This window comes from Hibiscus syriacus, unplaced genomic scaffold, assembly GCF_006381635.1.
Source record: "Hibiscus syriacus cultivar Baekdansim isolate YM2019G1 unplaced genomic scaffold, ASM638163v2 tig00110893_pilon, whole genome shotgun sequence".
NCBI lineage: Eukaryota > Viridiplantae > Streptophyta > Magnoliopsida > Malvales > Malvaceae > Hibiscus > Hibiscus syriacus.
The window spans coordinates 7365394-7393262 of NW_024062901.1; the positions used below are offsets into that span (position 1 = coordinate 7365394).

The 27869-nt window shown below is 35.1% G+C and overlaps 2 protein-coding genes and 2 pseudogenes across 2 annotated transcripts; 1 reads left to right on the forward strand and 3 right to left on the reverse strand.

The window, feature by feature from the left end:
• The first annotated feature begins 8242 nt into the window (after nucleotides 1-8242).
• On the forward strand, nucleotides 8243-16277 carry LOC120145661 (annotated as a pseudogene).
• A 467-nt stretch (nucleotides 16278-16744) lies between these two features.
• Nucleotides 16745-17915, reverse strand: LOC120145300 (outer envelope pore protein 16, chloroplastic-like). Its single transcript, XM_039159178.1, has 6 exons — nucleotides 17772-17915; nucleotides 17633-17684; nucleotides 17516-17547; nucleotides 17361-17394; nucleotides 17041-17108; nucleotides 16745-16882 (listed from the first exon to the last, which is right to left on the reverse strand). The coding sequence occupies exons 1-6, from the start codon at nucleotides 17883-17885 to the stop codon at nucleotides 16745-16747; spliced, it is 438 nt and encodes a 145-aa protein (XP_039015109.1). The 5' UTR covers nucleotides 17886-17915.
• A 1300-nt stretch (nucleotides 17916-19215) lies between these two features.
• LOC120145662 lies at nucleotides 19216-21673 on the reverse strand (annotated as a pseudogene).
• Nucleotides 21674-23139: 1466 nt separating this feature from the next.
• Nucleotides 23140-27194, reverse strand: LOC120145760 (mitochondrial uncoupling protein 2-like). The gene is given in 10 exon segments (XM_039159509.1): nucleotides 23140-23272; nucleotides 23994-24080; nucleotides 24425-24499; nucleotides 25302-25406; nucleotides 25528-25589; nucleotides 25592-25625; nucleotides 25704-25837; nucleotides 26013-26091; nucleotides 26172-26387; nucleotides 27104-27194. Coding segments are annotated over 10 exon segments (900 nt in total). The 5' UTR covers nucleotides 27173-27194; the 3' UTR covers nucleotides 23140-23233.
• Between the last annotated feature and the right edge of the window lie 675 nt (nucleotides 27195-27869).

A 27869-nucleotide genomic window follows, 5' to 3' on the forward strand; every position in this document is an offset into this window, starting at 1 on the left:
CAAAAGTTACAAAGATCCTAGAAAGATTACATCTCTCCAAAATAATTCACTTTCACTAATTAGGTTATAACATTATCACTATTTATAAAATCAAATACTTTATCACCAAGAATTCTTAATCTATAAGAATTATTACCTAAAACAATTACAATAAAATTCAACTTAATTACCAATTATAATTTGAGTCAAAATATAACAAATATCCCCCTTTACCCAAATTTCATCCAAAAGTTGGTCTTTAAGTCTTCAACAACTTCATTCTTTACGTAAGTCGCATATTCGTCGAAGCACCGTTATCAAGTCTTTAACAACTTCAATTCTTACGCAATATCCATTGAAGTATCACTATAGCAATAGAGAATTACTTCCCTACAACTGAAAACTCATTAAAGCAAATTAACCTTACATGTCTCCAAAATCGCTAACAAAATCCGCAACAACAAATTCCGTTAAAAACTCTACAGCCCAAACCATAGCTCTGATATCACTTGTTATAATATCGAAACGATGATTATTAGAAAATAAATAAACATGGTCGAAAAGAAAAAAAACAAAGAACATGATTTACGTAAAAACCCCAAAAGGAAAAAACCACAGACAAATGAGAAGGATTTCACTAATATGAAGGAAGAAAATACAAGATGATTTTGAAAAAAGAAAAACTTGATATCTAACCTTGAGCCTTAGTATTTATTTATATGGATACATACTTGATTACAAAAGAAAACTAAATAAAGCAAAAAATCTACTTTAATAATTTTTTTTTACTTTTAACCAAACTGGATTTCTTACTTTCCCAATATTTATATATTAATTAGTTTGTGCCACTTTGAATTTAAGTTAAACTCTAACATATTTGATTCCTAAATTATCTACGAACAGTCTAACCATATATGGAGTTTGTTCCCATGAAAATACGTCAAAGTCCTCTCCTCTCAATATTCCCCCTCTGAAGGATAATATTCTTGACTCGTCAAAGCACCAAGTTGTTAAGCACCAGAACAATGATCACCTGATATTTATGTCATTTGCTATAACAGGATCGACCTCCAAAAATGGCCTTGCAACCATGTAAGAGTAACTTCTTAATGCTAGTACTCACTGTTGCGAAAGACGACTATCGGATAGAGCAAAATCACAACTGATAATTTGAGAAAATAAAAATAAAGATAAAAGAGACACATAATTTACGTGGAAAACCCCTAAATAATATAGGGTAAAAACCACGGGCAACGGTAGAAGAATTTCACTATGAGAAAATAGGAATTACAACTTCTCTCGATCTACCAAGGAGAAAACAATGATAATTCTCTCTTGATAAAAAGGAGAAAACAACTCTCAAGAAACTCTATAAATTCTCTAGTATTAGAAGAAAGCTAGAATGCTTTGGGATGATTTTGAAGCTAAATGAGCTAGAGTATTTATAGTTGAAGCTTAAGGACTAATCTTATAAATACCCTAAAGTTTAGTGACTAAAGTTTATAATTTTCCCATTTAATTTTCAAACATTGTTGCACCTAATTTTGACATTGTATATTAGGTGCCTAACCAATTTTCTACCGCCAAGCTTTGATATTTCAACAATCTCCCACTTGAAGATTTGATTGAAACAATCATATCTTCACACCAGTCTTTCTACCTTGTACCTTCATGTTTCTTACGTTTATGTCAGGCCACAAGAGGATCGACACTAGGTAAATTTATCAGCAATGATTGTCTTTGTCATGAAATCTGCTATGTTGTCTTTGGTATGAATCTTCTACATATCTACCGTCCCTTCTTCCACCTTTTCACAAATAAAATGGTAATGAACTCGTATGTGTTTTTTCCTTGAATGAAATATTGGATTCCTTGCTAGATGCAAGACGCTTTAACTGTCACAAAACAGAGAGACATACTCTTGATTGTGCCCAAGCTCCTCCAATTACATCTTTAACCAAATTGCTTATTTACTAGCTTGTGTAGCTGCTACATATTCTTCCTCTGTTGTGGATGTAGCCACAACTGACTGTAATTTTGAAACCCAGCTTACAGCTCTACCAGCAACTTTGAACACATATCTTGTAGTAGATTTACTTTTATCCAAATCCCCTGCATAGTCAGAATCAACATACCCATTTATAAGTAAGTTTGATCCTCCGTAACATAATGCAACATTTGATGTCCCTTTGATGTATCTCATGATCCTCTTTACTGTATTCCAATATTCTTTGCCTGGATTCGCCATGTATCGACTAACCACTCCCACTGATTGTGCAATGTCTGGTCTTGTGCATATCATAGCGAACATTAAACTTCCCACTGCCGATGCATATGGTACTCGAGACATCTCCATCCCCTCTTCTTCACTGCTAGGACTCACACTGGAGGATAATTTGAAGTTAATAGGAAGAGGGGTAGAAATTGGCTTACAATCTTGCATCCTGAATCATGACAAGATCTTCTTCAAGTAATTATTTTGTGAAAGCCAAATATTCCTATTACTTCTGTCTCGGTGAATTTGCATCCCTAGAATCCTGTTTGCTGATCCCAAGTCCTTCATTTCAAATTCCCTAGCCAGTTGGGCCTTCAATTCTTCAATATGATCTTTGTTGGGTCATGCAACCAACATGTCATCCACATACAACAACAATATAACAAAATCGTTATCACCAGACCTCTTGATATAAGCACAAGGGTCTGCATTAAGTCTGTTGTATCCAAGGCACATGATAAAGGAATCAAATCTCTTATACCAACACCTCGGTGCCTGCTTTAGACCATACAGAGATTTGTTCAACCTGCAAACCAAGCTCTTCTTTTCTTTTTCTTCAAAACCTTCAGGCTGGAGCATATAAATCTCTTCTTCAAGATTTCCATGAAGAAAAGCTATTTTAACATCTAGCTGCTCTAGATGTAAGTTCAATGTAGCATACATTGCCAAAACTACTCGAACTGTTGTTAGTCGAACCACAGGAGAAAATATTTCATTGAAATCAATACCTTCTTTTTGAGCATATCCTTTGACCACCAGTCTTGCACGATACCTCTCAACTTGATCGTCACCATTTCGCTTGATTTTGAAGACCCATTTGTTACCAATTGGATTTCTTCCTTGTGGTAGTGGCACAAGGTCCCATGTATTATTTTTATGAAGGGCTTTGATTTCTTCTTGCATCGCCATCATCATCCACAGTGAAACATCTGATCTATTTATTACCTCCTGGTATGTTGATGGTTCATTGTCCTCTGTTAAAAGGCAGTATGCAATATTACCTTCTATAACATAATCTGAGTGCCAATTGGGACGCCTTTTCACATGATCTGATTGACGAGTTGTTGGAGCTTCAGAACTCTCCGGTTCTTGTTCATCATGTGCTGGTTCTGCTTCAGAAGAATCTCATCGTTCAAACTCATTTTCCACATGTATTTGTGTAGTCTCTGACTTTTCAGCGCTACCATCTTCTTCTTTTCTTTGTAGCTTATCTTCTACAAAGATAACATCCATGCTAATGATTACTTTGAGGGCAGTGGGATCCCACAAGCGATACCCCTTTACACTATCAGTATACCCCAAGAATTTGCATTCCCTGGATTTTGGATCCAACTTTGAAATTTCTTGGGAGATGTGCATCACGTACACAATACTTCCAAATACATGGAGGTTTGAATAATCAGTTGGTTTACCAGTCCACATCTCCATTGGTGTATTCAGCTCTATTGAGTTGATGGAGCTCGATTCACCAAATAACAGGCGGTATTGACTGCTTCTGCCCAAAATGATTTTTCTAGGCCTGCAGCTCTCAACATTTCTCTTGTTCTCTCTAACAAGGTTCTATTCATCCGCTCTGCCACTCTATTTTGTTGAGGAGTGTTTGCCACTGTGAACTGTCTTTTGATGCATTCTTTCCTACAAAAGTCATCAAATTCTTCACTTGTGTATTCTCCTCCATTATCTGTTCTGAAACACTTGATCTTATTTCCAGAATCAAGTTCCACCCGCGCTTTGAAGTTTTTGAAAGTTGCAAACACATCTGACTTTTTCTTAATAGGGTACACACAACATCTCTTGGAGTAGTCATCAATAAATGAGACAAAGTATTTTGCTCCGCCTAGGGATGTAACCGGTGCTTGCCATACGTCAGAATGAACCAATTCTAGAACACTCTTGCCTCTAGAATTTGACGTGTTGAATTTTAACCAGTGTTGCTTACTTGTTATGCAATGCTCACACAAAGGAAGTGTTACCTTTGTTAAGCCTGGAAGTAGCTTTTGCTCTACAAGAACTTTCATTCCTTGTTATGACATGTGTCCAAGTTTCTGATGCCATAGCATTGTAGAATCTGAACTACATGAGGCAACAGAGGCTTCTGCTTCTAGCAAAGTGTCTCCCTTCAGCATGTACAAGTTTGCTGCTATCTTTTCGCCTTTCAGTACCACAAGCGCTCCACGGAACACTTTCATGATTCCTTTCCGTGTTTCAATCTTGCTTGCATTATTATCCAACAATCCGTAGGATAATAAATTTTTCTTCAGGCCTTTCACGTGCCGCACATCTCGAACAACTTAATTGTTCCATACATCTTCAATTTGATGGTTCCACGCCAACGATCTCTAAGGCATGATCATTGCAACTATACACAGATCTCCTGAGACAGGTTCATAATGATAGAACCATTCTCTTCTTGAGGTCATGTGATATGTTGCTTCCGAATCAATGAGCCATATATCTGCATATCTCTTTCTACATTCCACGGTGGTTGACGCTTCACAGCATAAAGCATCTCCATCATCTGAAGTGTTTGCGGTATTGCCTTGTGGATTGGAGTTTTTATTTAGACTCCAACAATCCTTCTTCAAGTAACCCTTCTTTCCACAGTTGTAGCACTTTAAATTCTTCTTGCTTCTCGACTTCAATCTACCATGTTTGTGACTGCTGCTTTGGCCACGTTCCGTTGATCTCCCTCTCATCGTTGTCAATGCTTCTGCTTGTTGCAGATTTACTTGTCTGTCTTCCTTGTTCTTGTGCAGATTTTCTTCTTGTAGAACAACAGTTACAACGTCATCGAAGACTAGACTAGTGATATTACTGTTTGTCAAGTTGATGATGAGTTGATCATACGAATCCGGTAGACTTTGAAGTACAAGTTTAGCACGTTCTTGTTCTACTATTTTACAGCTTAAGGATGTAAGCTGAGAAAATAAAGTGTTCAATGTGTTTAAGTGCTCCGTCACTGAAGTAGATTCTGACATCCGGAGAGTGTACAATTTCCTCTTAAGGAAAATTTTATGTGTAACGATGTGGCCTCGTACAATTTGGTGAGATGATCACATATCTCCTTAGCTGTCTTCTTCTCCTCGATGCTTGACAATACTTCATCTGCTAATGCTAGATGAAAGTTTGTCATAGCATTCCCGTCCATTTCGATCAATTTGTTGTCGTTTGTGAAATCTATCGGCCTTTCACTGATAGCTGCTAGACAACCGTCTTTCCTCAAGATGGCCTTCATCTTCAATTTCCACAATGAGAAATTTCTCCCATTAAAAATTTTTCAATATCAAATTCCGTTGCCATAACTTCTATTACGGATAGCTCCCACTATTTCACTATCATGAATAGTTCTCTGGAACCTTCAAAGAATGGGTAATACCTTCTTACTTTCTTATGTTGGAGGATCCACCTTTTGGTGGCAACCACAAAGATAATAAACATATATTACACACTCAAATCTGGCTCTGATACCAATTGTTGCGGAAGACGATTATCAGATAGAGCAAAATCGCAACTGATAATTTGAGAAAATAAAAATAAAGATAAAAGAGACACAAAATTTACGTGGAAAACCCCTAAATAATATAGGGTAAAAATCACGGGCAACGGTAGAAGAATTTCACTATGAGAAAATAGGAATTACAACTTCTCTCGATCTACCAAGGAGAAAACAATGATAATTCTCTCTTGATAAAAAGGAGAAAACAACTCTCAAGAAACTCTCTAAATTCTCTCTAGTATTGGAAGAAAGCTAGAATGCTTTGGGATAATTTTAAAGTTAAATGAGCTAAGATATTTATAGTTGAAGCTTAAGGACTAATCTTATAAATACTCTAAAATTTAGTGACTAAAGTTTGTAATTTGCCCATTTAATTTTCAAACATTTTTGCACCTAATTTTGACATTGTATATTAGGTGCCTAACTTGAACCAATTTTCTGCCGCCAAGCTTTGACATTTCAACACTCACCCATCTCCTTTACAAATCCATGAATATTAAAATCTTTATATGGAATACCAAAGGCTGCAGGAATGTGCCTTCCTTCACACTACTCATAAGTATATCCGTGATCACAAGCATGATATTATGGGTTTTTTTGAAACATGCATTAGCTCTGTCAATGCTGAAAAGTTTTATTGTAGCTCTTGTCTATCCTTACTTCTTTTGCGTGGAAGCTATGGGATTTTCTGGTGGCATCTAGCTCTATTGGAATGATTATATTCACATAGACATCTTATTCAATCATTTTCAATTAATTCATTTTAGAATTCTCTCTAAGAATGATAGTTGATCCTATCTTATTACTTTAATTTATGCCAACCCAAACTCTTTAAAATGGAAGCATCTTTTGCCCTATTTGAAAATATGGGAAGTCTTATTCATGAACCATGGTCTACCTTGGTTATTTTAATGTTACGCTCTTCCCTGATGATTAGAAAGGATGCTTCAACAATAGAAAACCTGACTAGGATTTCATCGATGCTACATTGTCATCGGTTTCCAAGATATTAGTTATCATGGCCCTGGCTACACTCGGTATAGGGGGAATTATGTTGTCTGTTTAGACCGTTGCATAGGCAATGACTATTGGCTTTAATCATATCCATATTTTCTCTTGAAAACCTTCTCCGTATGAAATTGGATCATCGCCTACTCATCCTTTCAATTTCTCCCCAATCTTGTGGTACTAAGTCTAAGAAAATTCACTTTTTTGACCGTCTTGTGTGTGAAAATTGGGATGGTTCTCTCCTTCTATCTGAAGCCATCGATAAATTTTAATGTTATCGTAGACTAGAATCATTCAGTTTTTGGCTCTCTTACTCAACGCAAGAAATCACTTATGGGTATTAAGTTGTCTTAATCATCGTTGTACTTCCAACCTGGATAATCTTGAAGTTTTGCCTCCAACTCGAGCTTGAGCAGACCTTAGACCAAAAAGAGCTTCTATGGAAGCAATAGTCTCACTCGGACTAGATTATCTTTGATGATCGCAATACATCATATTTCCGCAATAAATAAACTACGAACACACGCTTTTACGGTATCAACTCTCTGAAAATCTCTTTAAAAGAATGATGCAATGATGAAGTTCTCCATACCAGGGCTATTACTTTATTCCAAAAATCATTCGATATTAATGATCGTGTCATTACCCGTTCTCCTTTAATACGTCTTTTCCCATCTCTACCCGATGATGAGATACTAGCTCTGGAATGTATCCCCGAACCCGCTAAAATTTAAGAAACACTTTTTGCCTTGGCCCTCTTATGTCACCGGGTGTAGATAGTCTTTGTGCTCAATTTTCCAACATAATTGGCACATTGTTAGCGACTCTATTTGCAACATGGCCGCAACATCATTATTGGTTCGACTTTTGATCCTAATCCCAATACTACGATCTTGGTATTATCTCAAATTCCAAGGCCCCTCATGCTTTAAGGATTTTTGGCCTATAGCATCTTCTCAATTCTCTATAAATTTCTTACCAAGCTACTAGTCCGTCGTATCAAGAACATTTTACATCTTCTAATTGCTCCCAATCAGACTAGCTCCATTAGAGGTTGCAGTGTCTTTGAAAATATGATCATTAACAAAGAGGTTATACATTCAATGAAATATAAAAGGACGGTCTAGTTTGATGACCATCAAAATCGATCTTGAAAAAGCTTTCAACAACTTGCAATGAAACTTCATTACTGACACCCTTGTTGATGCCAAGTTTCCCCTTCTCTTTATTCACATTATGGAGCTCTACTTATCCCTTTCTACCATGAGAGTTCAACTAAATGATGTTCTCGATCCGTCCTTCAAGTCTTCTAAGGGTGTTCGTTAGGGTGATCCACTATCACCCTACCTCTTTTTCCTTACCATGGAGAGACTTGGCCATTCTATCAACACTTTGTTAGCCAAAAGTGTTGGTCTCCTTTCCAGTTTGCTAGTGGAGGCATGCCCATCTCCTGCTTCTTTTACTGACGACCTATCCTGTATGCAATGGCAACGCAGGAGCAAGCTCACCTATTGATTCTCTTCTTGATTATTTTAGAAGCTACTCGGGCCATTGAGTCAATAAAGCTAATTCACATATTTTCGTTTTTTCCAAACACAAGTGACAACATTGCTTCAGAAGTTTGCGCTCAACTTGGTATTCAAAGAACCAATGACCTTGGAGCCTAGCTTGGTGTTCCAATTAGAAATAAAAAAAAGATTCCATTAATCTCTATAGATTTATCCATGACAAAATTCGCAAAATTGACGGATGGTTGCCCGCACTCCCTCTTTTGCTGGTCAAGTATGTCTAGCAATTCGGTTCTTTAAGCTTCCAACATATTATACAATCATGTCGTCATACTTCTCGGATTTGCACTGATATCGAAAAATCTATTAGGCATTTCATCTGGGGAAGCTCTTCTCTTTCTCAAGGCATTCTGCTTGTCAACTAAGATATTCTAACCCAACCAAAATCCAATGGTGGTATTGGTATCAGAAAGCTCGGTAATCGTAAAGTTGCGTTCTTATGACGATTTTCTATAGTCTTGTCACTAACACAAAGACTATTGAATTAAGCTTCTTCGCCATAAATACAAGTTTGTCGATGTTTTTCCTTTCGATTACTAGATCGTCTGGCTCCATCTCCGGTGTGCTCTGGCAAAAATTTTGTCTCTCTTTATAACTTCTTATCTTGGTCTATTGTTGATGGCTCCACTGTTCATTTTTGGCATGATAAATGGATCTCGAGTCTCTCTCATTTAATCAATTTTTGCTTATCAACTGCTGTAGTGAATGGTGATCTTTTGGTCAAGGATGTCATTTTATAGGATGGCTCTTGGAACTGGAACCTTCTAATCACTTTTCACTTTTGAGGCTCTCAAACACATTCAAGGCATCCCCTCTCCAGATTTATTCTCGGGTAATGATCACTGCATTTCGGAGCACGATACAAAAGGGAATTTTACGATCGACTATTTCCTATAGTCAAATATCAAGTGCTAATTGGCTACCAAAAAATAGCTGTTGGCCTTTGGTTTGAAACTTCGTTCCTGTGAGCATTTAAAATATTTCATTTGGTTATCGCTTCATTACAGAGTTCTCACCAACATAAATAGATGGAAATGAAACCTCACCAGTGATCTGACCTGCCTAATCTGTGGTACCGGTAATGAATCTACCTAACATATTCTTCGAGACTGTTCTGAGACTAATAAAATTTAAGACTCCTGATATATGAAACACAATGCTCACACTGAGGAAGAAGGATTAACGTTTTCAACTGATCCACACGACAAAAAAAAATAGTCGTAGACTACTTTTTAAATAAGAACTGAAGTTATTTGGTCAACATGTATTCTAGATTTACAGTTGTCTGTCTCTTAGCTTTCCAACGATTTTAAATCGTATCAATCGATATCTAAAACTCAAGATACGCTAAATTTAGTAAAGAGAGTGCATGCAGAAATTCCTATACATGATTAATACAAGATTTTATAATTATTACAAATTTTTAATAATTATTTTAATATAATTTTACGTAGAATGATATATTATCTTTTAGGATTAAATTTTAAATAGGATAAACTATATATATTGTCACTAATATTTAAATAGGATAAACTATATAAATGATCACTAATGTTTGAGTAATTTTTTTTTCTATTTAAGTTTTAAAAATAATAAATTGGCTACTAACATTATCGGTTTATCAAAAATTGATTACTAACATTATCAATTTATAATAAATTAATCACTTGACGTTAACTGTCGTTACGGAATGTAATAGATTATTGATATGATACATTGAATTGACCAATGTGACACCTTTTGATCACTTGGGGCAACTTAGTTGACCATTTACTCCAATCCTCTCTCATCTGAGCATTTATTTTCCAGCTCTTACCTTTCTCCTTTATTTCTTATGGCCATCCCTTAAAACTCACACAACCCATTCTTTAAGAATTAGGAGTTCTTGCCAAAAGCTCGTCATGCTTCTTACTCAAATATAAACAACGACTCTCTTATTTCATTCAAAGGCTTTTCTCATCAAAAGGAAATCAACCAACACCCATCTGTTTTACCCTTGCTAAGATTAAAATATGATGATTGGCTGCTATATGAAGGGATGGACTAGGGGGGGTGGGGCAGTCTTCCATTTAAAAAATTAAAATTGTCTTGTATTTTGTATTTTATATGTATTTTTTGTTAAAAATTTATTTTTAGCCCCTAAAATTTTATAAGTTAAAATTCGATCTGTTAGAATTTTATAAGTTCAAGTTCGCTCATAACATAAGATCATGCGTCTGTCCTTGACTACATGCTCAACCATAAACTATATCAGAGTAAGAAGCATGACGAGCGTTTAGAAATAAATTATTTATTTAAAAAATATACATTTAATTGAATTATATTAAAAAAAAATTAAATATAAATTTATTAAATTTATATTAATATCTTCAAAAAGATATTTATGATTATTTTATTATTTAAATAAAGTTTTTCAATTTAGAAATAAATCATTTATTATTTTTATTATATTATTTTAATAAGTTTAAATAATAATTTTAGAAAAAAAATCAATGATTTAATATTTTAAGAATAGTTGATAATATAAAATTAAATTTTTGTTTTATGATTTTTCAACAAAAAATTAAAAAATGTTAGGTATGAGAATATTTTCAATACTTCTTTTCATTTAATTGTATTAACTTATAAAATTTATATTTATTAACCACTCTAATTATATCCAATATCTAATTTTTAAAAGTAATTTTGTATTTAATAATCACTTCAAAATTGCAAACAAAATTAAAAGATATTAAAACCTATTAACTGATTAAGTGATCAAAATATTTATATTATTTCATCATGAGTTTAAATTTTGATATTTATTTTGGAAATATAATAGATCTCTACTGAATTAAAAGAATCAATATATGCCGGCGAAAACTGGGTCTTAATTCTCATGTATACTTGAGTGGTCAAGCCCTGGAAGAAGAATCTAGCTGAGGGCTAAGCTATGATGTTTCGGTATTGGAAAGGGACTTAACTTCAGAGCCCAATATTTACCCCCCCAAAAAAGCTACAAAATAAAAATTTTACTCTTCGGCTAGAAACTCGAGAGCCGAAGCATGCAAACACTGGTTTTGCTGTGAAACCTTAGGTTCTTTCAAGCAATACATCAAACACTTGTAGTACCTTTCTCTCAAGTTTCTGTGTTACACAACAGCTGATAAACTTCAAACACAACTTCGGAGTCAGAACAAGAACAACCCAAATGCTTATCGTTGAGAATTGAGAGACTCCCTAAAAGGAGAAACTGTTGGGTTAGCGTTTAAAAGTTGGATTGCTTATGGATTTCCCATTCACAGGGGTGATATTTTTCTCTCTATTAATCATTTGAGGAAATTTAAATTGAATAAACGAGTTCTTAAGGAAATTTTCTCTCTAAAAATTTAGTCTGATATTTTTTAAATTTTTTATTGATTGCTAAAAAGTTAAAAAGAGAGAAATAATAGTTCCGAAATCTGAAGAGGCTTAATCTCAAATATTTCAAAGAATAAGCTGCTTTTCATGTAAATATTCGATTTCTTGTTTCCTTTAGAAAAACCCAGATGTTTGAAGAACTTAATTTACAACGTTGAATTGTTAGCTTGCTATGTTGATTACTATGTTAGAACAAAGAAGACATTTCATCTTCATCCGTTGAGTACTTCCCACATTCAAATAGGAATGGACCGAGGGGTTGGTCGTTCATATTTTAGTTATTTCTACCATAATCTGATTTCGCCCCAGAATTTTATAAGTTCACCTCTAACATAAAGTCTCGAGTCAATCCTACAACCAAAATGTATGTGTGTGTTTGTAATTTGTTAGCTTTAGAACCAATGGCAATCTGTGTGACCCTTTGGAATTGTGCATTGTAATTGTGATGTTGGGGAATAGGTGGGATCAACTCTTAAAATTTGATTACTTTGACTAGGTGATAGAATGGGGTGATTAGAGAGACGTATCGGCTGAAACAAAAGGAGGCCACCAAATTCAGGGATTGTGCATTCTGTAATTAATTGTGTTGAAATTTTGAGATGGGTGTTAATTATATTTTAGTCCATGCATACTTTAAGGTATTTATAAGATTCCTTAAGCTCCAACTATAAATACCCTAACCCATTTTGCTTCAAATAATTTCAAATCATTCTTAATACTAAAGAGTTTAGAAAGTTTTCTATGATTATGAGTGTTTTGTAAACACATGTAAATTTCTGTCTTTAGTAAAAAATCTGCAACAGTCTGGAGACGTAGGCAAAAATTGGCTGAACTCGTTATCAATTTGTCAATTTTATGAGAACTATTCATTGAATAGTGAATTCGTGAATAGTGAAATTTGGTCGGCGATATAAATTTGTCGACGGAGGTGTTCTAATACACGGTGGTTCACAGAAATTGTCAGAACGATCCAAAAGAAGCCAGATTCGAGTGGGAGCGATGGCTTTGAGAAACGAAGGGATGAGCTCAAGAGGGAGCTGCATATGCAAGGGAGCAATGAGTGAATGGGATGCGCTCATACTTCTTGGAAGGACTTAGACCAGGGGCAATGCTCGGGGGGAGAGCAATGTGATGCCCGAGACTTTCGAAAGCATAGCTGTAGCCGGAAAGCTGATTGAGCTTGCAGATGTCAAGTCAAGTAGCAATGTGTCGTGCAATGAGTGAATGGGATGCGCTCAATACCTTCTTGGAAGGACTTAGACCAGGGGCAATGCTCGGGGGAGAGCAATGTGATCCCCAAAGACTTTCGAAAGCCATAGCTATAGCCGGAAAGCTGATTGAGCTTGCAGATGTCAAGTCAAGTAGCAATGTGTCGTCCAGGCCCATGCCCAGGTATAGTGGCAATAGTGGGAGGGACCGAGAAAAGGTGCAGCAGGGAGATGATAGAGAAAGCTCTTCGAGTGGCCAAGGCGAGCCATCGACTGTTCGTAGCCAAGGAATATCATCGGGAAAGAATGACAAAGTTAAGATCGGTGCAAAGAAGAAAGCGAGCAAGGAAAAGCTTAAGTGCTACTTCTGTGCTGGTCCTCATTTGATTAGAGGATGTCCCGAGAAGCGTTGCCTTACAACTATCATGAAGAGGATAGGAGAAAGAGAAGTAGCAGGAATTGCGGAGGAACAAGTGTTAAAGCTGCCAAGTCAATAAAAAGACTTGGTCCGATTGAGGGGATCAATGCGGCCAAGCAAGGATCAAGAAGAGGCAAGGCTATTGATGTCGAGGCAGTCGAACCCAGAGGAAAGCTCGATGCGATTGCGAATGTTCAAGCAATCAAGTCAGGAGCAAAACTTGGTGAGGCTACGTGTTCCAAAGTAGCCGAATCAAGGGGCAAGCATGGTGCGACTATAAGTTCTCAAGTAGTCAGCCCAGGATCAAAACGTGACGAGACTGCAAGTGTCAAAGCAGTCGAGCACAAGAAGGGACCCGGTGCGATAGCAAGAGATAAAGCCATCAAGCCAAGGGTGCAGAGTGAGCAAGTCCGCTCACAGTATGCCAGGATGGAGGCGTGGTTCAAGTTGAGGTGTCTCAAGCATAAAGGGACACTTATTTAGTATGTGAGTCGATTCAGAAGACTCGTGCTCAAAGTCCCAAGTTTGACTGAAGAAGATGGATTTTTTACCTTCATGTTCGGATTGAAGCCATGGGCGAAGAGAGTGTTGGAGCGAAGGGAAGTCAAGGAGTTGTCTAAAGCCTTGACAACCGCTGAGTCCATCAAAGAATTTGGCAAGTCAGAGAATGAGGAAGTTGTTGTCTCTCGAGTGGCAGAGAAAATCCACTCAATGATGAACCAAATGGTGAGTCTGGGGAAGATGCATGCAGTCTTGGAACAAGTTCGAGTGTCAAAGATGCTAAGATGAGGGTAAGAGTTGAGCAAATGAGGGAGCGTAGACTTAAGATGCCAGAAGTGTTGCAAAATTACCCGAGGGGAGCTGAGTCATCCAATGTGATAGAGAGCCAAGATCGAGTTGTCCAGAGAAGAGGATGAACCCAGGATCGAAAAGGCGTTGAGGCTTGGCTCAGTACAGTTCATTTCTGGCAAGGCAAGTAGAAGCCAAGTGTAGGAGGAGTTAGTCATGTCCAAGGAGTTTGCCGAGCATGTTCGTGTAGAGAACATGGCTTTAGAGACCATTATAAGAGAAGGGTCGAAGTAGGGGCTTACTGAGAATGTTCAAGTGAGGAACAATCCTTCAAAGATGGTGACTACGAACAAAATGAAGTTATGTTCAGCTGCAGTTGGCATGCTAAAGTAATAAGACCAGAAATGCTGCTGCATTGATCGAGGTGTGAAGACAGATTAAAATCAGTCTTCAAGTGGGAGATTGTTAAAGTTAAAAAAAAGGGGCTGCATTTTCAACAAAGTGAGGCCACCGAATTCGGTGGATTGTGCACCGAATTCGGTGCAATTAATTGTGTTGAAATTTTGAGATGGATTAATTATATTTTAGTCCCTGCACACTTTAAGGTATTTATAAGATTAATCCTTAAGCTTCAACTATAAATAAACTAACCCATTTAGCTTCAAAATCATCCCAAATCATTTATTTCTCCCAACACTAAAGAGTTTAGAAAGTTTTATTGTGAGTTGTGAGTATTTTGTTAACACATAAATTTTCTCTCTTTAGTAAAAGATCTACAGCAGTCTGGAGACGTAGGCAAATATTGGCTGAACTCCGTTATCAATTTCGAGTATTGTTTTTCGCTTTTATTTAACATTCTCACTAATCTGGTTATAGGGAAATTACTCGTACTCGGTTTATTTCCCAACAAATCCCTGCAAACAAAATGTATGTGTGTATTTGTAAATTTGTTAGCTTGGAACCAAATGGCAATCTATGTTACCTTTGGAATTGTGTGCATTTGTACTTGTGATGGGGGAATATGTGGGATCTAACTCTCAAAATTTGATTACTTTGACTAGGTGATGGAATGGGTGATTAGAGAGACCGTATCGGTTGAAAGAATTAGACTACTCTTACCTATTGGAATTTACAACTAAACTCCATGGCATATCACAAGGTGAAAAGCTATTGCTCTACAATAATCTTGTGATTGCATGCTTGGATAAAGGCCTGATAAGGCTTTTACTCGAGTACTTGAAGAAAATGAGGGAATTAAGGCACCCTGTCTCATACTTGGTTTTCAACCGTCTGATAATCCTCCATTCATCTTTGGGACGTAGGAAGACTATTCCTAAAATTCTAAGTCAAATGAAGGCAGATAAGGTGGTTCGACACGTCTCCACCTACAATATTCTCATGAAAATAGAGGCAAATGAACACAACATTGAAGGGTTGGTAAAGGTTTTCAATGATATGAAGCAAGTAGAAGTTGATCCGAATGAGGTATCTTACTGCATACTAGCTACTGCACATGCAGGGGCAAGGTTATACAGCAGCTGAAGCTTATGTTGAGGCTGTTGAGGAGGCTATGACTGGAATAACTGGTCAACGCTAGACGTCCTAAATATATTGTTTGGGTATTTGGGAAAAGGGAAGGAAATAGAGAGAACTTGGGGCACTGTGCAAGAGTTCCCCCATGTTCGATTGAAGAGTTATATTCTGGCAATTGAAGCATATGGTAGGATAGGAAAGCTAAGTCAAGCTGAAGAACTTTGGACACAAATGAGCTTTCTCAGCAAGGCAACCGTGGTTTTCAGAGAAATGAGGATGAATGGACACATAAGACTGGTGGAGGAATGCTTGAAGACTCTAGAAAAGGGGATGAATTTGACAACATGCAACAAAGTCAGATGTTCGACACCATGGTTGGAGACCACCTTTTCAACATTTCAATGGTAGAAATTTTTGCTGAAAACGGTGATGTGAAGAATGCTGAGAAGTTATTTGATCCCGGTATACTTTTGTGTACAATACTTTGATCAAGGCTTATGTGAAGGCCAAAATCTATGATCCTAATCTTTTGAAAAGGATGATTCTCGGAGGAGTGAGGCCAGATACTGAAACCTATAGCTTACTGAAACTTATAGCTTACTGAAACTTATTGACCAGTTTCAAAGATAAAATATAAAGCATGTATCGTTAGGACTTATTAATTGTATTTATTCTTTCCCATTGATCCTTCTCAAGAAAATTAATGTCTTGTACATTTGGTCAAATTGGTATGTCACTGTGAAAATTATATTATTGTTGAAAGTATATTCTGGACAAATTTGTGCAGCTTATTAGGAAAATCATTGATCTTACAGAACTTAAATTATTATGAACATGCAAATTAAATGAGCTGCATTCAACCTCTTCCTTTGCTTCACTGCTCAAAATCTCTACTCAAATAAGAAGCTATGGTTAAAGGAGATTGATGGCATAATCCTGTTATTTTAATGCAACCATGTTTTCTTACAACCAGATAAATTCACCAAGGAAATGAGGGGGGAAAATAGGATCACACTACTCAGAGATACTTGATATTCAAGAAAATAAAGCACAATCAGTTTGCGGTTGTTTTCACATGTTGTTTAGGAACACTGAGGCAGTGGCAATGGCACCGCCTGTGAATGCATCTGATACAATTCGTTCTTTGTCGTTGTTGGTGGCCGCAGAGACGATGGCCCCTGTTAGGGCTCCTCCGATCATGGCATTCTTCTGTAACACAATGCCACATCCGAAAAAGAATCGAACTTTAAATCGCTATATATCGAGATTATTATCAAAATGGATCTTGAATCCTTCTAATAGCATTATCATTTTCCCCTGTACTGTGAAAAATAGTGGACATTAATGGACAAGTCTGGTGAACATACCCAGTCCGTTGGGCAACGGATCCTCCCTACCCCATACTCCATTCCCACATATACTCCAGCTACAGTTCCTATGAGCAACAAAGGGTAGGCAAAAATAGCAATCATAATCATGGATGGGAAGGTCATATATGTAGTTTCATCAACATAGATTTAAATTGCGGTTGAGGTCGCGATTTTGGTTGCGATATGCTTGTCGCGACTATGGCAATAGCATGTGCTAGTACGGTCATAACAGGTTTTGGACGGCACCTTTGTCGTTATATAACAGCCGCTATTCCAATAACAAATTGCTATTTAAATCTCTGGTTTCGTATACTTACCCCAATAAGCACTCTCTTTGCACATCTTCTTGACCTGCAACAACAAACATTTCACAGTAATAAGCTTTTGATGCTGTACTTGATAAGACAATAACAGCCGAAGATCCTAAGCATCCATTAAAATGCAGCTAAGAAGAGAAAAGGGAACTGCTTACAGAGTGCTCCAAACAGTGTTTTGATATCTTCCCTGCAGAAACACATGAGAAGTTGACATGAAAACAAATACAATCAACACATAAAAAACAATTTGGGAAAAAAGAAGTGAATAAAACCTCTATTGATAGCTTTAAATGAATCATCTGCAATTGACCTCGTAGCTGCAACCTGAAAAAGAAGCCATGGCAATGGCATGATGGAAATGCCAAAGAAAAGTTTTTCTAAAAGAAAGAAAGAGAAAGGAGCATAAATTACAGTTCCAATCTTCAAGAAACCATCTGAAGTGTGATTCAGAATATGATTGCCGGTGTCAATTGTAATATCGACCCTTGGTGTTGACAATGAACCAAAAAACCTGCCTGATGGCATTTCTTCTTCTTTACTGGATTTAAGAAATTCTGTTTTATTGAAGATGCGTGCATTTATCTTCTACTTCTTAGAAAGTGAAAATAGTTTGATTGAATGCAATTCCCGATATCATAGCATCCGCCTCTCATATTTTATTTTCCCATTTGACACATTCTGAACGACCTTCCTGCAACTCGATTGCATAGTATGCTTCATATAATTTAACCCCAACGTTTATTATTATTATTATTATTATTATTATTATTATTATTATTATTATTATTATTATTATTGAGTATTTTAGACACCAATCTTTCATTTTAGATTAAAAAGATCTCTAACGAATGATAATTTAAATATCACATTTAGGCGGTGAGCATTTAATCGAGTTGAGTCGAATTAAAAAATTTTAAGTTATTCAAGTTGACGAATCTTATTTTATAACTCAAATTTAATTGAAAAAAATTTCGAGTCGAGTCTATAAAATTTAGTTCGAGTCGAGTTGTTTGAGTTTTTGTTTAAATTTAATTATAAATATTTATAATATGATATTATTTGATTTCAGTTTAAACAATTTTCTATAATCAAATACAATGCATATATATTTCTTCATTTTTTTCATATGTGATATACATATATCATTCAAAGTCAAGGGACTCGAATGAAACTTGAAAATAAATCTACTAATTAATAAAAAAAAATTGAGTTATTCAAACTACTATTCGAGTTATTCAAACTCTATTTTATAACTCGACTTGAATTAGAATTATTTTCGAGTCAAGTCAAGTTTATAAAATGACAGCTTAAAATCAATTTGAGTAAATTTCTTCGAATAGTGTCCAGTTTTATTCTCCCCTTACTACATTACATATTTCGACAAACTATAAGCATCGCATTGCATATTTTAAAAGTACATGTATCATGTTGTAAATTTTCATAAAGTACAAATATTATATTATTTTTTTCTTAAAATACAAGTACCAAATGTAATTATTAAAACACATTTTGTGAAAATGTGGCATTACAAGTATTATTATAAAAAATAAATTTATTTCGTGATATATAATTTTTTTTAATAAGATGAGTATCTCATGCATAACACGAGTTTATAACAAGTAATTATTGAGAACACATCAAATAACTTTAGAGAATATTATTCTCCTTAATAATTTTAAATTTAAATAATTGTATCTAAAAAAAACGTGTTATCAATAAATTTAAAAAATAATACATTATAGACTATAAAAATACTATATTGTTTGAGATGATCGAAACCAAAACAAATCAAATCAAACTGTATACTCCCAAAACCCAACTTGAACATCAATGGTCCACCATGTTTAAATTCCCTGTATATAATATAAGAGTAAAGACAAATTCATGAAACCGCAACAATTTAATCCCCACTCATGCACTTCATGCAAGTAGACGCGGCTTCAAGTACACACGAAGCCCTTTCTTCATAAACAGTGTGAGAGACATCTTCTGCTCCACCCAGGGCCGGTTCTGACTTTTTTTTAGCACGGGACAAAATTAAAAAAATTAGACCCTAATTTAAAAAGAATATTAAAAAATATGTAATATAAAATTTTAATTAATTTTTTATTAAATTAAATAAATATTAATTCATTACAATATAAAAAATGTCAAAAACATATTTAAGTATATAAATACTTATAAAAAACATTGTCTTCGAGCATTTCTTGATGCAAAATCATTGATGATAGTGTCAACATCAATGTTTTCCAACATATTTTTTTCAATATATAACATAACTAGCCCATTCAATCTTTCTTGTGACATTGTTGACCTCAAGTAATTCTTCAATAATTTCAGCTTTGAAAAATTTCTTTCCGCGGATGCTACCGTTACCAGCATTGTTAATAAGATTCGATAAGCAATTGAAACATTAGGATAACAATCTCTAGCTTTAACAAACTCAAGAACTTCAAGCGCTGACATGAATACATTTGGCAAAGTCAATTGCAACACTTTATTTTCAGAAAAAAATCATCTGCATCAACATCCGACAAATTATTATAAGAAAAATTAATCTTAAAATTATTACATTATTCTTTTAATAAGTCAATAAGAAATAAGTTTATGGGCCCTGCTTTTAATTTAGTTTATTAATATTTATGAGCCCTTCTTTTAATTTAGTATATTAATATAATTTTTAACGTTATGATAAGAACAATAAATCAATAAGAAATAAGTTTATGGACCCTCTGGTATTAATATAATAAAATGATATATTAATATTTATAAGCCTTATTTTTAATTTAATTTATTAAAATATAATAAATTAATATAAAATTAAAATTATGGGCCCTGGGCGGGTGCCCCTTTTGCCCCTGCCCAGAGCCGGCCATGGCTCCACCCTATGTCCAGGCACCGGCGAAAGCCGATAACGCAGCAAAATGGCCGACGCCACCGACTTCATTTGAAGGTAAGCCAAGTCTTTCCCCAAACAAGTCCTCGGTCCGGCATTGAACGCTACAAACTTGAAACCATCTTCGGTGGTTCGAACTTGTCACCTTCCGGTGTTAGCCACCGTTCGGGCCTGAACTCCAACCAATCATCTCCCCATATCGTCTTCATTCTTCCGACCGAATATGTCACTGTTGAGCCGGCGGGAACGAACGTGTCGTCCGGTAAGACATCATCTCGGACCACATACTTGAAGTCATGTGGAACCGAGGGGTATAGACGAAGTGTTTCGGCTAATGCTGCTTTGAGATATACCAGCTTGTCAGATTCATCGAACATTAGGGTTTGAATCTGGACCACGGGTTTTGAGGAGAACCGTTGATATTTCGTCGATGATCTTTTGTTCAACCTCGAGGTGATTCATTGTTAGCCAGAAAAACCAGCTGAGGGCCACGGAAGAGGTGTCACGGCCGGCGAGTACGAAGTTTAGAGCAATGCGTTGAAGAAGGGTGCCCTCGACATCTTTCTTCTTCATGAAACGTGACAATAGATCATCTGAGGGAGCTTCTTTTCGTGCTTCAATGGCGTCGTTCATGTAGTTTTCGATAATCCTGAGGCTATTCTTTAATCTCTTCTCTGGTCCAATCCCAAAAATCTTCTGCAATCTCCATAATAAATCAGGGTAAAGAAGCCTTTTGAGAGTAGCTTCAGTAGCTGCATCAAAAGCAATAGCAAATGGATTTTCAGGTAATCCAGGAGATAAAAGTATCCTGATCATTACCAAAGGTAAGTCCACAAATATTATCAAATGTTAAACGAAGCAACAAGTCCTGCAAATCCATTGGCTTCTTCTCATTCGATGCTTCGTCCAAAATACACCATAGCCGATTCTTCATCGTCCGATTCACCCACCGACCCATGGCTTGCTTGAGAGACCTTGTGGTGAACTCAAGCGCAGCTGTTTTCTTCTGCATGAGGCAAGCCTCCCCATCGCTATTGAAGATCCCTTGCCCCAAAAGATCACGAAATGCAGCTTGCCAATGAGGCCCTTTGGGGTAATTATTGAACCTGGTACGAAGAACATGCTCGATGTTCTTCGGGTGACAAGTGACAGTAAAGAACCCTTGCTTCCGAGCCAAGAACGGAACAGAAATAGTACACGTTTGATAGGTTGACGAACCACCTATGGCTCGAAGATGACCAGCGATCCAATCATGGATCCTCGTCCGGTTCATAAATATAAATGGTAGGCTACCGACCAGAGGCCATACGGTTGGACCACTTAGCCTCCTGGCTAGAAGATAGAACCAAATTGCATAAGCAAATATTGTTGCAGCAGCTATGGCACTGAACCCAAATGGAAGGGTTTCCGATTCCATTGAAATGATGCTAAGGTCTAGAATGATTTAACTAGACAGCTCAATTTTGAGAGAGGGGTAGGATTGAAGTTATATATATATATAAAGCGATTGAAATGAGGAAGGTTTAGGAAGAGTAGTTAGGAAAATTTTAGTTTTTTTTTATATAAATTTACTTTAATTCACTCTTATTTTTTAAAAAAAGTTGTATTCTTCGATACTTGATTTATTTATAGGCTTAAATAAAAAAATATCAATGCTACCTAATTATTAAGGTAAACTATACCCATTGATCCCATAATTATAGAAAGATTTCATTTTAAGTATCAATCTTTTAATTTTGTCAATCAGATCATTTAATTATTTAAATATTGTCAATCAAGCTACCAACTATTAAATATTGTTAAAAGAATTAGTATACTAAAAAATTCAGTCCTCAATATTGACATATTTTATCATTTTGGTTATAGAATTAAAACTATTGATAAAGTGTGTAAATATTGAGGATTAAATGTATAATTATTTTATTTTTTACCAGTCATGTCAACTCCTCTATTAAATGCTAATGACTAATGGCTAGATTGACAAGATCAATGATCAAAATGGAATCTACCTCTAATTGAATGGTCATGGGTGTAAATTACCCTAATTATTAAAACTATAAGCTATTAAACGAATACTAAGAAAAACTAAAATATATACTACACTAATTATTAATATATTTATACTTAATATTTACGAGTGATATTGTACTTTTAATGTAGGCTTAATATAAAATAAAGTGTCCAAATTATGCCGCTTTTAAAAGATATTATTTTTAAAGACGGTGTTTATATTTTTTTCCGATCCATCCAGTATCTAACGTTAAACATTACCATTTTGAGTGACTGCATTTGATTAATTAATTTGCTGAAAGATAATGGCATTGGCTGCCAATTAACTATCCTCGGAAAATTCAGTCCAACACAACAGTATTTCACACTTACCGTGTCATCTGTATATTTAATTGGAAGTTATTGTTATAGGTAAACTAAGACAATAAAAAAATGTTCATCCCAACTGGCTCTAAACTCATACAACAATAAATGTTCTTCCCAACTGCTTCTAAACTCAATGATACAACTCTTTAACATGTTTAAAGTTTAAATCACTTATTCTAATTGATCATTTGCATTGCAAAGCAAACAAGTCCATACAACTTAAATAAATTACGCAAATATTTGTTGAATGCCCCACAGGTGTTAAGATAGTCCAAATACAATGCGGCAAATATTTGCCAAATTTCAGTACACCAATAGTTGACTATGTTGCCCGAACTCTTCATTTTTGTTAACCCTTTTCGTGTTCGGACATTGATATAAGAGTATGATCCTCCAAATATATGAAAAGGGAGGAAAATTGAAAGAATTCCCCCCCAAGTCTGGATAACATAAATAGTTACAAATTACAATAACACTACTTTTATCCAAGGAAAATGAAGAGGGCAATGCAATGCATACCTTATTCATTGTTTAAAAAATACTCCTTGAGAATTCAAGGGACAAAAAGCAAGCAGTGTGTCTTCCTGGTTATAAACCAAAATCAATCGTAATATATTTCCCCCCGGAATGCTTTCTTGGCCTGTCATCAATGTAATGAAGATGGTTAACATATTCGTCAGTTTAGGTTCTTTCTTAAGGTATATTATGCTGCTATGACTGTTCCTTTTTCTTTAAGAACCCGTGTCCAACATCAAAACGCAATGCATACATGGACCCGAGGATCGAAATATGCTATAATATCATGAAAATCAATAAAAAAAAATTCAAATTTATCCTCTGTTATCACACTCATACTTCAGTCCAAGTACCTAGTATAAATGAAGTCTACTGCTTATAGATGTTAGTGTTTTTAAACTAAACTAGAATATACCCTCACTACGTTTCAGTAAAATCAAATTAGAATTATAAATATAAATTTTCTTCAAGGTAACATAATATATATATATATATATATCCTTCAAATTCCTTTTGAAGGTGCCTTCTTCCCGGGGGGGGGGTGCTTTTAATTACTTCAGTTAATATTTCCTCAGCTCAATCTGATAAACTCTAATTATTTTTCATGGCATTACCTATGTGTCCTCATCAAAGAAATTCTCAATCTTAAGTTCAGCAATCATTCAATTGGAGACTACTTTTATAGTATGTATAGATGTGGAGATGACACTGGAAATAATATTGTAAAATGGACGAAGGAGATAACTATGCACATGAATACATGTAGTTTTTTTTTATAGGAATGAATACATGTAGTTTAAAGAAAAAAAAGGGACTAAAGATTGAAACTAAAAAGCAGATCTTACTTGCTCAAGAGTCAAAAACATAACCACATTCCAAGATGCCAGCCGGCTAAAATTAGGAACAAAACCCTTGTAAAAGGCAAGGAATCCCTGTGATGCGTCAATGACAAAGTTACTACTCGATATAATAAAGCTTTTCTAGGCAAAAGTTTGTTTCTATCAAATTGTCACAAGATGACTCTTTGATAAAAGGTTAGCAATAAACACGTAATGAACCACAAAAGCCAGATATTTTACAAATCTTGAAGTTAACTAAACAGAGAGAAAGTAATAACGCTGAAGGTAAAATGTTTCAGCCTAGACACATGCAAACAGTTGTAGTTCAGGTACCAATTTTGACACTTACAATACTTTCAACTATCAAGAACATAGAGCAAGAGGAAAAAGAGCGATGAAGAAGGAATCCAGATAAAACAATCAGAAAATCAACATACCTCATTCTTCAAAGTTCTAATGAAACAATCAAGAGTGCTTTTGTAGGCACCATCTCCCATCATTCTTGATTTTACCTGGAACATAACAAGCAGATCCATACATCCCACATAAGTTTTGTTACATTCGTTTATGTGATATCGAGCTCCAAAATCTTCTATAAGAAAAGCCTTGTGTGTTCGTTCCTGTGATGCTTAGAAGACAAAGTAGACCAAAACTGAATTATCAACATGGAAAAAGAGTTGCAATTTAAACTGTATTATATGTGACCATGGCACATCATCTTCTTTAACAACACCAACCTAGAACACCGTTGCACTTTAGCACGTAACGGCACAATGGCTCAGTAATATCCAGTGGTTCTTATCTCTTATATAAGGGTAACCAATCAGAAAAGTTTCATAAAATAGTACTTTCACAAAATGTTGGTTTAAAAGAGACAAACTTTGAAGCATAAATAGAAAAGCAAGATTATAATAAAATTTGGTTTTATGAATGGTGATGCAGGACCTTTTAGTTATTTATATTATTCTTTTACTTCAGTAATATTTATTAACTATAAGATATTATGGACGACTAAGATAGGACATCTTTAGGGTTTCAATTATAAGCCTATGTTTTCTAAAGTTCCAACTTATTTGTTGCTCATTTGTTCAGCCCTAATTCTATTCATTAAATATAGTTTTTCCCTTAAACCACATCATATGGTGATAGAGACAAGTGACAGACATAACTCTAGGTTTGAACCAATCATTAAAATAAAAGCCCAAAGCGGTAGGGCTAAATTTTATGATAGAGATCCAATAATCGAGTTAGAGTTACTAATCTTATAGTTCTTCATGAGTATAGCAGATGATGAAATCAAGATCAAATACCTACCACATCAATTGGAGTACCAATACAGACCGCAAAGAAACCTGCACCGAGACCTGCTAGAAGATGTGTTAGGACATTGTCCGAGAACCCTGGAATTTTCAAAATTGTCTGCATTATATTAAGATTGTAGAAGTTAGAACATTCTCAGAACTACCATGCTAGGAAGCATAGTACCAACTCTATTAAAATGATTTACTTCAAATTTATTTGTTTCAAATTGAAAATTTACTTGTTTCACTTGATCATAACTGGCTAGTTCAGCAGCATTTACAATGGCATTTCGTGCAATGTGGGTCCAAGACCAGTCCACAGTGCTGCTAGTCCTTCCTGATTTGAAAACTTTATATGATAAGCAAACTAATTTCTCATGAAAAAAAAGGATATTATTATTCTGAGAGAACTGACTTCTCTAACTATTGTGTGGTATGCATCCAGAGTCCCATAATAACGCCTAGCAATCCCAGCTGGAAGTTTGCGTTCAGCTTGCAGCCGCACCTTGACAAGATCAGTTGGATTAGCGACTGTAATAGCTATAGCACCTGTTGATGTAAGAGGTTTTAATGAGAGTTAATTGCAAAAAAGTATTATGTTTATAAAAAATAAAAAGAATGGTTTATTATAACTGCAACACCTACAAACGGCCAAAACGAGGTATAGAACTTAAAAGGAAGATGTACAGAGTTTAGGGTGGCAAAATAGTTACCATTGACTCACCAGTCAATAAAGCTGCAATAATTTTTTGGTACAAAGGAATATCCCCAACATAATCAGCGCCAACTAAAAAAGTTTTGACCTGTCCATTTACACATAAATTTCAGACTATTACCGAAAACACTCCAGAACAAGCTATTTTGGGCCGGATCACAGCCTTACAGGTTCATATAGCCCAATCCTTAGACCTCCATAAATGCATTGGCGATGTAAACCAGCAACTATTCCTTTCCAAAGTGCTGACAAACGTTCTTCCCTAGCAATGGTAGCCAAAGTACCCAACAAACCACTATATTTTGGAAAATTAACTTCATCACCAACAGCTTTCTTTTGGAGCTGTAGTCTGACTTTGGCAGTGTCCAAAGGAATGGTACAGAACTACAAAACCATGAACACAAATGTTTATGTAAAACAAGAAAGCTACGCATAAAAGGAAATAAAAGCAAGTATGGGAAACACCTCTCTGAATGTTGAGTGAACAATTTGAAGGATTGAACAACAATGGTTCAATTAATACACGAAGTATCTATAATGCCACATCACATCAATTTTATGAAAACAAGTATTCCATATCAATGTTTCAATGCTACCATCTAAAGCTAATTTACAATATATCCGTCGATAAATCAGTACAAAAAAAAAATTATGCCAAGAACATCCTCAACTTATGGAGATTTATAATTGAAATAGTAGCAATTGAACATACATTACTTACAAAAAAGCCAAACATCTAAAATCTCGCTGGGCTAGTACCACATGGCCTAATTCCCACAAAGCTTGATGATTTTTTACAGCACAAAACATTTAAACATTCAATCAAATACCCAGAAAGAAGGAGCTAAAGGAAAAAAGAAACTGAATCATCAACAGGCGAATTAAGCAACTATAAAAGGCAGGCGTAATAGTAAGCAATGAGCTTCAGATGAAAACATTAAAAAGCTGAAATATGCATATAACTACCAACTTAATTCAAAAAATGTCATCCTTTTCCCCATTAAAATAGCAACCAAGACCCAAAATAATCACGAATGACAAACAAAATAAACAGAAAAGAAAAGAGCATATGTAAATTTTATACCATAGATCGTGAATACCTCGGCAAAACAAGCAGCAAATGCACTGCAAAGAAAAGTTTCAGCGAAGGAAAACCTGAGATCTGCCATTAAGGACAGAAAATGAGAAATGGGTAGCCAAGATCTGGGCCAATAAAAGGAAAGAAATTGGTTGAGTGACAGTGAAACAACGAAAGAAGAGTGAAAGCAACATAAATAAGAAACTGGGTAATTAAAAAAATGCCTTCATTCGCAACCATTGAAGGTAGTGTAACTGGGTTTTTCACTCGCTTTCTTCTTCTTTCTTTTATTTACGTCAATTTTTGCGATAAAACATTAAATTATCGTTTTATTTCACATGCAGAAGGTTGTTGGTTTTGTATTAGACCATTTAACGAATCGGTCATGTTATCAGTTTATTAGTTTAATCGATCGAATTAATTCTGACCACATGTCATAATTATTTAAAAAATTAAATAAAAATATCAAAAATATTTAATAAAAAATAATTTTTTATATTACAAGTCATATTCAAAGCAAGTCATATCATATATAAGTTAAAAATCATAAAATCAAGTGAAACAAAATATTCAAATTAACTACAACATAATATTTAAGGTAAAACATATTAAATAATAATTATAATTATATAATTATAATTAAAAAATAAATTTGAGGCTAAAAAATCATAACAAAATGATATTGTTTGATTTATTTTTTTTAAAAAAAATAATCTCATATGACTAAGAAACATAAAAGAGCATCCCAAAAGTCTAAAGAGTAAAAATATGAGAACAAAACAATCCCA

Excerpts from the sequence above, each read along its gene's own strand:
- LOC120145300 (XM_039159178.1), bottom strand. The coding sequence starts at position 17,885 with ATGCCATCAGGCAGGTTTTTTGGTTCATTGTCAACACCAAGGGTCGAT. Across the intron at positions 17,548-17,632 it reads ATTTAAAGCTATCAATAGAG|GGAAGATATCAAAACACTGT; the intron begins GTTTTATTCACT and ends GTGTTTCTGCAG. Across the intron at positions 17,109-17,360 it reads CAAAGAGAGTGCTTATTGGG|GAACTGTAGCTGGAGTATAT; the intron begins GTAAGTATACGA and ends TGTTGCTCATAG.